At 42.1% G+C, this 12035-nt stretch overlaps 1 protein-coding gene and 1 long non-coding RNA gene across 3 annotated transcripts in view; one reads left to right on the top strand and one right to left on the bottom strand.

Annotated features, from left to right (window-relative positions):
* The window catches only part of LOC120407930 (tetraspanin-36-like), a 70503-nt gene that overhangs the window by 7151 nt on the left and 51317 nt on the right, over nucleotides 1-12035 (bottom strand). For both annotated transcript variants that reach the window (XM_039544299.1, XM_039544298.1), the window contains exons 2-5: nucleotides 11551-11742; nucleotides 8364-8438; nucleotides 6467-6562; nucleotides 1660-1812 (exon numbers count right to left, since the gene is read on the bottom strand). In XM_039544299.1, coding sequence (XP_039400233.1) covers nucleotides 1660-1812; nucleotides 6467-6562; nucleotides 8364-8438; nucleotides 11551-11655 — 429 coding nt within the window. In that variant the 5' untranslated portion in view covers nucleotides 11656-11742. The remainder of the gene's footprint in view (nucleotides 1-1659; nucleotides 1813-6466; nucleotides 6563-8363; nucleotides 8439-11550; nucleotides 11743-12035) is intronic.
* On the top strand, nucleotides 6867-9441 carry LOC120407931. Its single transcript, XR_005600337.1, has 3 exons — nucleotides 6867-7039; nucleotides 7636-7694; nucleotides 9320-9441. It is a non-coding gene; the product is annotated as an uncharacterized LOC120407931 (long non-coding RNA).

The following is a 12035-nucleotide window of genomic DNA, read 5'->3' as shown; positions in this document are numbered from 1 at the left end:
TGTAATGCAGTGTGTTTGAACTGGAGTGTTTGGGAAACTCCATTTGGGATAACAGGATTTGTGCATATAAAATGCACGGACTTTATATGAGCTTGTATTGTCCAGGAGAGGACTGGGCAGTACAAGACGTACATTTCTGGGGGAAAGTCTGGACTGGGAGTGTGCTGGGGTCACCCTGCAGTATAACTCAAGCAGATAAAAGCCCAAGTGTGGCCGGCAGGTTGCAAGTGCACACAGACATAGCTGGGGGTGATTTACACACTAGAGGCTGTTTGTGAGCAGTCCAGGAGTGGAGGCAATAACAGCAAAGGCACCCCACATTAGAGGGCCAGGGTGACACAGCTTCTCACTAGTCTAGATTGTACCGTGGGTATGTCACATTGTGCTGCTACCTCTTCTAGTACGAGTAAATTAATTAAAGTTAATAGCTGTGTCCTGTTAAGTTGGGGGCACCATCAGTACATCATTGTAATGGAAAATACAATTACACACTTACCCGAGGTTCCATTCCCCGCACTGGGCTCGCCCATGCTCGACTGCTGGGACTGAGTGGACTGCAGTGGAGCCTCAAACAGGTCCCGGCTCACGGCATAGCTGGACACCCTCACTCACAAATCCCCCATCCTCCTCATCCTCGCTGTTCATGGTCGGGGTCTGTGGTTGGGCTCCTCGGAGATATCCACAGTGGTCTGCGGGGGAGGGGGTGTCTCCACCAAGTATGGCATGCAGCTCTTTGTAAAATCAGCAGGTCTGTGGTTCAGCCCCAAATCGACTGTATGCCTCCGTGGCCGCCTGATATGCCTGATGCAGTTCCTTCGCTTTCACACAGCACTGCTGCTAGTTCCTGTCATCCTCCTTTTCCTGCATCCCCTGTGCAATCTGCTCATGGATGTCCACATTTCTATGGCTGGTCCATAGCTGTGTTGCACGGCCTCTTCTCCCCACAGGCCCAGGAGATCCACTATCTCCGGTCTACTCCAAGCCAGAGCATGTAGCTACCATGGTCAGCAGCACAGTTACACACAACAATGGAGAGCTGCTAGGTGTGCTTACCAAGCTAGACCATCAGGAAAAAAGCTCTTCAAAATTTGCAGGGCTTTAAAGGAGGACGGGCCTTCAGGCCTCTGTGACCCCTGGGCAGTGGAGTTCACAACTTTGCCCAGAGTGATCAGTACTAGACATTGTGGGACAGCCATTGGAGACTGTTAGGGTCAACACAGGTGCTGCTTCGACCGCAGTACATCATCCATGGCTCAACACTGCTCAGGGAGGCGTGTTAGTGAGTTGCTGTTACAAGGCACTTACATCAGTGGGAGACAAATTTAAGTGTAGACACATGCCCAGCTAGGTCAATGCAAGGCAATGCAACCTAACTTTGTAGTGCAGAGCAGGCCTAAGGAGGGGATTAGTTAGATGGAAAGACAAATGAAGGAAGGGGCAGAACAGGTTGGAGCAAAGAGCCAATCAGCACAGGAAAAATAATGTTTAGAGTAAAAACTATAGAAAATAGTCTGATGAGAGCCTCAGTGTTTGTGAGTCCCTGCTTGGACTGCCTTTTGCAGCTGCTCTGCCAGCTTCAGCCTCTGGCTGGCTCAGAGGAATCTAATGAGATCACAGCCCATGGTGGCAGTTTCCAGTTTCAGGGTAATTTATCCTCACCTGCATATTGAGATCCTGTGGCTCATTCAGCTGTCCTGTGCAGTTCTTAATGTCTTGTTTGCAGCAGCTCAGAGGAACACTGTTATTGCCAGTGGTATTAAACCACTGGGTGGTTGTCCAGTCGGTGTAGTTAGTTACTCCACAACATCGAAGCTGTGAAACAACAGATAACTAAATTAATGCAAACAGAGTTAAGTTGTACCATTCTTAGGAATGTCATGCAGGTAAGTCTCTGCAAGATGCTGACTAATAAAAAAAATTACAGTATTCTAAAGTAATCCATCAAAACACTGCAGTCACACTGTTGTAAGGTGTAGTGAATTAGACCACTACAGTAGTGGGGCTGGTTTGTTTGTTTTTGTTTTTTAAAGGAAAATGCCCTCCAGTCCCACTGAAATCAGAATTCAGAGCTCTCAGCCCTGCACAGGATTTGGCAAATACAGCACTTTTCTTCTGCAGATACTGTACACAGTCTAAAAATAATGGAAGGAAGAAAAGGGAAGTTGCTTCATCAGCACGTGAACTACAGATAGAACAAAAACAAGGTCAGAAATACATCCTTTTCTTTTGTTAGTAATATTATTTGTGCTACAATCACAATGGAGGACAGATTTATACAAAAATCTCAGTACATCAAGAAGCTACATAAGAATGTCTAAAGATCCATCCAGCCCAGCATCCCGTCTACCAACAGTGGCTAATGCCAGGTGCCCCAGAGAGAGTGAACCTAAGAGGTAATGATCAAGTGATCTCTCTCCTGCCATCCATCTCCACTCTCTGACAAACAGAGCCTAGGGACACCATTCCTTACCCATCCTGGCTAATAGCCATTAATGAACTTAATCTCCATGAATTTATCTAATTCTCTTTTAAACCCTGTTATAGTCCTAGTCTTCACAACCTCCTCAGGCAAGGAGTTTCACAGGTTGAATATGCGTGGTTTGAAGAAGAACTTCCTTTTATTTGTTTTAAACTTGCTGCCCATTAATTTCATTTTGTGGCCCCTAGTTCTTATATTATGGGAACAAGTAAATAACTTTTCCTTATTCACTTTCTCCACATCACTCATGATTTTATATACCTCTAACATATCCCCCTTAGTCTCCTCTTTTCCAAGATGAAAAGTCCTAGTCTCTTTAATAGCTCCTCATATGGGACCCATTCCAAACCTTTTCTAATGCCAGTATATCTTTTTTGAGATGAGTAGACCACATCTGTACACAGTATTCAAAATGTGGGCTTACCATGGATTTATATAAGGGCAATAAGATATTCTCCATCTTATTCTCTATCCCTTTTTGAATGATTCCTAAAATCCTGTTTGCTTTTTTGACTGCTGCTGCACACTGCGTGGACGTCTTCAGAGAACTATCCATGATGACTTCAAGATCTCATTCCTGATTAATTGTAGTTAAATTAGCCCTATCATATTGTATGTGTAGTTGGGGTTATTTTTTCCAATGTGTATTACTTTACATTTATCCACATTAAATTTCATTTGCCATTTTGTTGCCCAAACACTTAGTTTTGTGAGATCTTTTTGAAGTTCTTCATGGTCTGCTTTGGTCTTAACTATCTTGAGCAGTTTAGTATCATCTGCAAATGTTGCCACCTCACTGTTTACCCCTTTCTCCAGATCATTTATGAATAAGTTGAAGAGGATTGGTCCTAGGACTGACCCTTAGGGAACACCACTAGTTACCCCTCTCCATTCTGAAAATTTACCATTTATTCCTACCCTTTGTTCCCGGTCTTTTAACCAGTTCTCAATCCATGAAAGGATCTTCCCTCTTATCCCATGACAACTTAATTTACGTAAGAGCCTTTGGTGAGGGACCTTGTCAAAGGCTTTCTGGAAATTTAAGTACACTATGTCCACTGGATCCTCCTTGTCCACATGTTTGTTGACCCCTTCAAAGAACTGTAATAGATTAGTAAGACATGATTTCCCTTTACAGAAACCATGTTGAGTTTTGCCCAACAATTTTTGTTCTTCTATGTGTGTGACAATTTTATTCTTTACTATTGTTTCAACTAATTTGCCCGGTACTGACGTTAGACTTACCGGTCTGTAATTGCCGGGATCACCTCTAGAGTCCTTTTTAAATATTGGTGTTACATTAGCTATTTTCCAGTCATTGGGTACAGAAGCTGATTTAAAGGACAGGTTACAAACCCTAGTGAATAGTTCTGCAACTTCACATTTGAGTTCTTTCAGAACTCTTGGGTGAATGCCATCTGGTCCCGGTGACTTGCTAATGTTAAGTTTATGAATTAATTCCAAAATCTCCTCTAGTGACACTTCAGTCTGTGACAATTCCTCAGATTTGTCACCTACAAAGGACAGCTCAGGTTTGGGAATCTCCCTAACAGCCTCAGCCATGAAGACTGAAGCAAAGAATTCATTTAGTTTCTCCGCAGTGACTTTATCGTCTTTAAGTGCTCCTTTTGTATCTTGATTGTCCAGGGGCTCCATTGGTTGTTTAGCAGGCTTCCTGCTTCTGATGTACTTAAAAAACATTTTGTTATTACCTTTGGAGTTTTTGGCTAGCTGTTCTTCAAATTCCTTTTTGGCTTTTCTTATTACATTTTCACACATAATTTGGCAGTGTTTATGCTCCTTTCTATTTACCTCACTAGGATTTGACTTCCACTTTTTAAAAGATGCCTTTTTATTTCTCACTGCTTCTTTTACATGGTTGTTAAGTCATGGTGGCTCTTTTTTAGTTCATTTACTGTGTTTTTTAATTTGGGGTATGCATTTAAGTTGGGCCTCTATTATGGTGTCTTTGAAAAGTGTCCATGCAGCTTGCAGGGATTTCATTCTAGTTACTGTACCTATTAATTTCTGTTTAACTAACCTCCTCATTTTTGCATAGTTCCCCTTTCTGAAATTAAATGCCACATTGTTGGGCTGTTGAGGTGTTCTTCCCACCACAGGAATGTTAAATGTTATTATATTATGGTCACTATTTCCAAGTTACAGTTACAGTTATCTCTTGTATCAGATCTTGTGCTCCACTCAGGACAAAATCAAGAATTGCCTCTCCTCTTGTGGGTTCCTGTACCAGCTGCTCCAAGAAGCAATCATTTAAAGTATTGAGAAATTTTGTCTCTGCATTTCGTCCTGAGGTGACATGTACCCAGTCAATATGGGGATAATTGAAATCCCCCACTATTATTGAGTTCTTTATTTTGATAGCCTCTCTAATCTTCCTTAGCATTTCATCGTCACTATCGCTGTCCTGGTCAGGTGGTCGATAATAGATCCCTAAAGTTATATTCTTATTGGAGCATGAAATTACTATCCATAGAGATTCTGTGGAACATTTGGATTCATTGAAGATTTTTATTTCATTTGATTCTACATTTTCTTTCACATATAGTGCCACTCCCCCCCCACATGACCTGTTCTGTCCTTCTGATATATTTTGTACCCCAATAATTGTGTCCCACTGATTGTCCTCACTCCACCAGGTTTCTGTGATGCCTATTATAGCAATATCCTCCTTTAACACGAGGCACTCTAGTTCACCCACCTTATTATTTAGGCTTCTAGCATTTGTGTACACGCACTTTAAAAACTTGTCATTGTTTATTTGTCTGCCCTTTTCTTATGTGTCAGATTCTTTTTTATGTGGATGTTTTTCATCTGATCTGGCCCATACTTTATCCTCTTCCATCCTCTCCTCCTGACCAAAACCTAGAGAATCTCTATCAATAGACTTTCCTCTAAGAGACGTCTCTGTCCGATCCACATGCTCCTCTCCTCTCCTCCCAGTAGATAAAACAGACCAAATTTCCACAGTACAATAAAAATTCCTAATATTTATTCATTATGAAAGTTGAGATACTATGGTGATACATAGCAGCATAGGACCTAAGGCAAAATAAATAAAAACACTCATTTAGGGCCTGATCTATAGGCCATTTAAGTCAATATGAGCCTGTTGGTGTCATTAAGCATAACTCTAGGTAACTCAGGAGGGTGGAAAACCATAGTGTTAATGAAGCCTTTCTGTACTAGGCCTGAATGGACCAAAGTTATTTTGTGCTTATCCAGAGTGCCTCCATATTAAACTTTAGTTGAACTCCCAGGTCAGAATTGAGAATGGAATGTGTAACTGCTCCTTATCAGTGCAACACTGACACCAGAAGATAGTAAAAAGGGGCCCTACTTGTGTTTAGTTTAGAAAGAGGGGAGGGGAGGCAAAGTAATAAATTCAGAAGTAAACCAAGGTAACAGCCTTGAAAAGTTACTAACAAGACGAATTGTTTGCTGTCAAGGATGATCTAATTGTTAACTATACAATGTATGTATTATATAGGAGGGGGAGGAGAATGGTGGGGGGTAATGAGGATGCCTAGTTGAAGTCATGTATAAGAAGAGACACACAGCTTATGTCTGTGTGCTTGATTTGAGACGTGTGTGTCTCCGAGCATCCTGTTATTTGAGAACTCAAATAAACTTTTAACTGCTTCTCCACCTTGGTGTGTCTATTGGAAGCGAGGTACACCGGGCAACGAACCACTGTTTGCTGCCTCAGGCCTTTTGGGCCGGCAACAAGCCTTTCTTAAGTCCATTAACTTAAATGGACTTTGGATCAGGCCCTATGGTGCAAACCTGCAAGGAGCTGAGTACTCTCAATTGCCACTGAAGTGAATAAGAACTGACAGTGCTGAGCATTTTGCAGAACAGGTTTTAGAAAGCAGCAGGCTGATTTTCCCCCTAGAGGCTGTATGCATGGTTTAATATCTACTGGATATTTTTAAATAATTCTCAGCAGCAGATTAGAAGTTTTCCTACCTGTTCTTGCAAGTAATCCACAACACCAGACTCCGGACTTTTCCCGTCATATTTCTGGAAGACTGTATGCATTGTGCCTTGCACATCTGTTTTTACCTGAAATGAGAAAACACAGTGCATATTCTGTATAACAGCAGCTCAAAAGCTTCTAAAATGGAAACTTTAGAAGATTCCTAGACCCAGCAAAACTGAGTGCAATGAAAAGTGAAATAATGCTTTTGGTAAAATACTGGTGCCACTTAACCCTGCTGGCATTCTTGGACATAAATAATTCTCCTATTGACTTTAAGAACCCTCTTCTGTGAACATTCATGATGGCAAGCTGATTAGAAGGTTGCTCTGATACCTACTAAGCTAAGTACTACCTGTCTCCATCTTCTTCCAGAAAAATCCACACATTATTTAGGGTTTCGTTCTACACAGCACATGTGTGGGTACAATCCTGTTCTGCACTCACACCCCACCCTTGTATCCTGAAGTATTGAGAATAAAGGATCAGATGTGAGAAGAATGGTGGGAGAAAAGGAATTCACAGAAGGAGATTGTGACGTTCTGCTCAGGACACGTAGAGCTGTAAGCCACTATGTTACCTCTCTGCCTCAGCAAGAGTGAGCTTTCCTAGAATTTAAACTGTGTCAGCTCCCTGCCACACCAGTCTGTTTACCTCAGCAGCAAATTCCTCAAGACTCTTCCAGTCTGAACCTTGCTTTGCAGGTAACAATGAGTGAACCCCAGTTCCTGAGTTCCCCACAGACATCTCTTCGGCAGTGTCTAGTCCCTGTCACTGTGACACTCACAGAAATTAAGTTTGCTGTCTCCAAAGAGACAGGTTACACACCAGCCTGTCAGTTTAGTTGAGGACTCACACTTACTTCACTACAACAGCACTGAGATGGTTTACAGTAAAACTAAGAATCAGTTTATTAGCAAGAGAAAAAGAAACAGGTATGGTTACAAACAAAACAAAATGCAACACTTTCTAGTGTCTAAAACTTAATTTTAGCAAGTTACAATCTTTGGCTAGCAGTTTTCTTACTTCAAGTTACCAGAATCCCTAGCCCTCCAGGCTAAGGGATCCAATTTCCACAGGATCAGAGGGTGCTGTATCCCATGTCCCTTAAGTGACCAATAAATAAAATCTCTTTTTGTTCCCATTATATTACCCAAAGTACATTGTCTCTGCCTCAAGAGCCAGGAGGGCTTCCTGAGATGCAGCCTCTGACAACCAGTGAGTTCACTAAGCTCCTTCCGCCATTGCTTGTTAGTTTGTTTGCTTTGTTTACCTTGTATGTACCGGTACTTTCATTGTCCTCTGCCTGTAATCAAGCCAGAGAATCCACATTCCTTTGTCTAGGACAGGCTCAATGTATGCCTCCCAAACACATTTTAAGAACATATTTCAAGCACACATAACTCATAGACTCATAGACTTTAAGGTCAGAAGGGACCATTATGATCATCTAGTCTGACCTCCTGCACAATGCAGGCCACAGAATCTCACCCACCACATCACACTGTACATGTCTCTTTCCCTGGCTTTAAAGTTATTGTGACTAATTATTAACTCTACAAACAGGAATAACCTTTCATTTTCTTTAAATTGGCCTTACCTTGAGGCATCTTAATTTATTATTATGAGAGGAGCAAGAGATCTCTTTACACATCATGCATACATATCACATAATGATATTCATGACCAGTGTGTCACCAGCTTTTATGATACCTTACTCAATACACTTTTATAGTGCAATAAAGTTGTAAACAATCAGTTGATTCAACTACTTTTTCTTTGGGTCCAGAACCCCATTTCTCACCCTGAAGTGTCTGGACCCTGATTGTCTCAGAGAGCCCTTCTTTTTCTTCAGTATTAGAATAGACTTACTAATTTTTAGCTTACCTTTTCTCTGTAAATGAATCCCATAACAAAAGCTGCCACTTCTGCAATAAAGATAATCAGGATAATGACCAGGAACTGAAATCAGAAGAGAGGTACAGTAAGAAGGATGGCCAGAGTGTTTGGATCAAAATGCAAATTTAGTGCTAAACAAGTCAGGCAAAGTGTGTTGTTATTATCCAGTGTTGTCTCTCCAAACAGAGCTCCAGAAATTTCTGTGAAACAGCAGCAGAATATGACACCTGAACAGTTTAATAATCAGGGCTTCATGGGATCTCAAAGACTTATTTCAAAGGATAAGTACACCACAAAAAGTATATTTACACTAGGAACATGTATCAGCCATGGGTTACTGTGAAAGGATGCGTCAATTTCACAGTGGCCAGTAAGGAGTTAACTAGTGCCTCACATCTCTAGTAGCCACACCCTGAATTAAACTGTCTTCAGCATCCATTCGAAAAAGCATGCGCCACCCATGGTGGGAAGATTCTGGTCTCTGCCCACCCAAGACTTTGGAAAGAGGAGTCTGGCATACTTTCTGCAAAGGATTCATTCCTGATTATACTATGCAAGACCAGGAGGGGCCTGTGGTTAACATCTGTTGACAACACAGGTCACTCTCCTCCTGCAGATGTCGCCAAACTGTTCTTGATTTTCAAAAGCAAGGGCCAGATCCTCAGCTGGCGAAACTGGTATAGTTCCATTGAAATCAATGGAGCTGTGACTATTTGCACCAGCTGGGGGGCTGATCCTGACTGTGCAAAGCTCCTTTTGGACAGAAGAGCAGTAAAGTTAATTGAAAATGGCTGATTGGCAGCTACCTTTCCAGTTATCAGGTACAAGACAGAGCTGTCTGAGAAAACACAGCAGCTGTATTGCTGCTGTTTATTTTGTACCACAGAACAGCAGATCTGACTGATAAAGTGTGGGTCAGGAAACTACCTTTTTGTTATTTACAGGCAGCTGTAGCCTGATGCAAAGAGCCATTTGCAATGGCCTGAGAAGGAGCAAGACTACAGACCAGGTTAGGATGGCCGGTCTACCCATAGCTACTGACAGGTTCACCTTCCTCTCAATCAACAAGCATTGGTCACTGCCAGAGGTAAGACACAGGATCGGACCAGTGCTTCATTACATCCAATGTGCCAAATCCTCTGGTGCTAGTATATAAGACTTGTCAGTTTTGCAAGAACACTGTACTTGTTACTGAGGAACTGAAAACTAAGTACCCATTACTATTTCCTCTGTAAATGTACAGGCCGTTCTGCGTATCTTTCAAGCTAATCCTACATCACAGCTCATTTTCCCTAACCGCACTGAGAGAACTTCCCATGTTCTTAAACTGACACAGTTTTCTTTTCACTAATACAGGAAACGCTTTTCAATAAAGAAACCACGGGGCAAAAAAGAAACCTGGCACTTCTTGATGATCAGATGCTCTGCCTTGTGACCTGACCGCTGGAATGGTCTGGTGATCAGGGCACTGAACTGGGGGTTTAGGGGGGTAGAAGACCTACACCATATCCTTGGCTCTGCTAATGATTTGAAGTGTCACTTTGGGAAAGTCACTTCACTGCTCTGGGTTTCCATCTCCCCTTTGCAAAATGGGGACAACAATACGTACACACCTTTGCAAAGTGCTTTGGGATCTACTGAAGAAAAGTGGTAAGTACCATTACTAGTGCACCCTACACAACATCATGAACAGAATGGCGGGATGGTGGAAAGATTGTGAACTAAAGCAATCCATTTTACCACAACTGTTAGTCATAAGATGAGGCTCAATTAGTTCCTACTCCTAAAGAATGAGGCATGGAACTGAAGGTGGAGAGACCACCTTCACGAAACAGGCTACCTCTAGACCCTCCCTGTAGCCAAGAACCACGGCCACCATGAAAGTTTGTGTGCTGACCCAGTTTTGAAAGCTAATAACAGAGTTGCCTATCATCCCCAAGTCTTCAAGACAGTCCCAAATTCTGTGGGTCTGTCCCATGTCTTCCATAGCAAGTTTATCGAGTGCTTAATGAGCCTGAGATTTGTTATATTAGACAGAATATCAATCCTTTGTGATGCATTAATGTTGCAAGATGATACAGACGTTTTACTGCGCTGTGATGTCACAGAGATTGGGCTACCCAGCTGGGTTAGTGGCCTATACCTTAGGCCTTAAATACTCAAAGCTCATGCAAACCAGAGGTTCAGATCCTAGTAGGGTTCTTTCAACCCTTCATTTCTTCTGAAGTAGAACCAAATTCCACATAATTTACTCTGAGGATCTCTCTGATGATTCCTTTAAAAAAAACAACAAGATCTTCCTCTGTGCTGCGTGGACGAGGATGCCATTGCACTTTTTACAAGAACAGGGGTTTGCTCTATGTGCCTTTGGCCAAATTTAACCACTTCCTCATCCCTGATATTGTGCAGGGCCCGCTATCCCAGAAGGGTCTTTAGTGATGCAGCAGGTGTTTATGACTTCAGATTGGTCCTTAGCTTCAGAAATTTGCACTAGATTTGTGGAAACTGTTTACACAGAAACTCCAAACCACCTAAAACATGCTTGGTTCCAGGTTTTATTACAAGCTCAAAACAAAGACCAAGTCTACACTAGGAAAGGTTTGCTGATATAGTTATCCCAACAAACTATTACTACCCTACCCTACCCAAAGAGTGCTTTTGCCAGTATAGCTCACATCAGTTCTTCAGTTCAAATAAGTGATACTGGCAAACAGACTCTTGCTGGTATAACAATATCTATGCTAAGATTTTTGCTGATGTAAAAATGTCACTAAAAATTATACCTCTGACCAATATCATAAACCAGCATAAGTTCTAAGTGTAGACCTGGCCAAAAATTAGGTTCCTTAAAGCTGCTTTGCTGAAGCAGAGCTAATGGACTGACACCAAATATTTGTGAAATAGAAGTGCTGTGTTCCACGCAGCACTGCTCTGGGCACCCGCAACTTATCATGTTCCAAGTTTTCTTTCTGTGCCTGAAAAGTGGCTGTCAATCTATTTAGGTTTTACACAGTCCCATCATTGTAGTACCAATCTAAGGCTGTTTAATGAAACGATGCGTCATCCGCAGTAGAACCAAAGCATTGCAGTGGAGCTTGACTCTGCCCAGCACCTCATTTAGCCAGCTTTAGGGATATTGTATGAAACGGATTATGGCTGAATGTGCAATACTTACAAGTCCCAGCCCAACACGTGACTCCCGGATAGTGGCACAGCAGCCAATCAGCCCAATGATAAACATCACTACAGCAACACAAATGATGATCACTGCTGGCAGCATGGCGTACTTGTCCTGCACGAAGCTGTCATAATTCTTGTAGGTGTTAATAACATATCCCCCAACATAGCCAAGACCAGCTGCTGCGGCCTGAAATGCAAAAATAAAAAACAAGGGGTTATTTGTTAAACGTCTTCCTGGGATAATAAATGGAGAAACTATTGGCCTTTTCATTGCAGTCGCTATGTGATGAAAAGACCTGGAAAAACATAGGGGTCTGAAAGTAGCAACTAAACCAAACTCTCACACACAGATTAAATTTAGTTCTGGCATCAGCAGATGCAACAGCTAGTATCATTAGTGGGAGCTGTACCTGCTTATATCAGTGCTGAATTTGCCCTAGAGGCATTAGATCTAATTTTCAGGAGGATCACTGAAGAGTA

This window comes from Mauremys reevesii, linkage group 6 (genome assembly GCF_016161935.1).
Source record: "Mauremys reevesii isolate NIE-2019 linkage group 6, ASM1616193v1, whole genome shotgun sequence".
In the NCBI taxonomy this organism is placed as follows: domain Eukaryota; kingdom Metazoa; phylum Chordata; order Testudines; family Geoemydidae; genus Mauremys; species Mauremys reevesii.
Note: the sequence above shows the minus strand (reverse complement) of the source record. Positions and strands in the feature narration are given on the sequence as shown.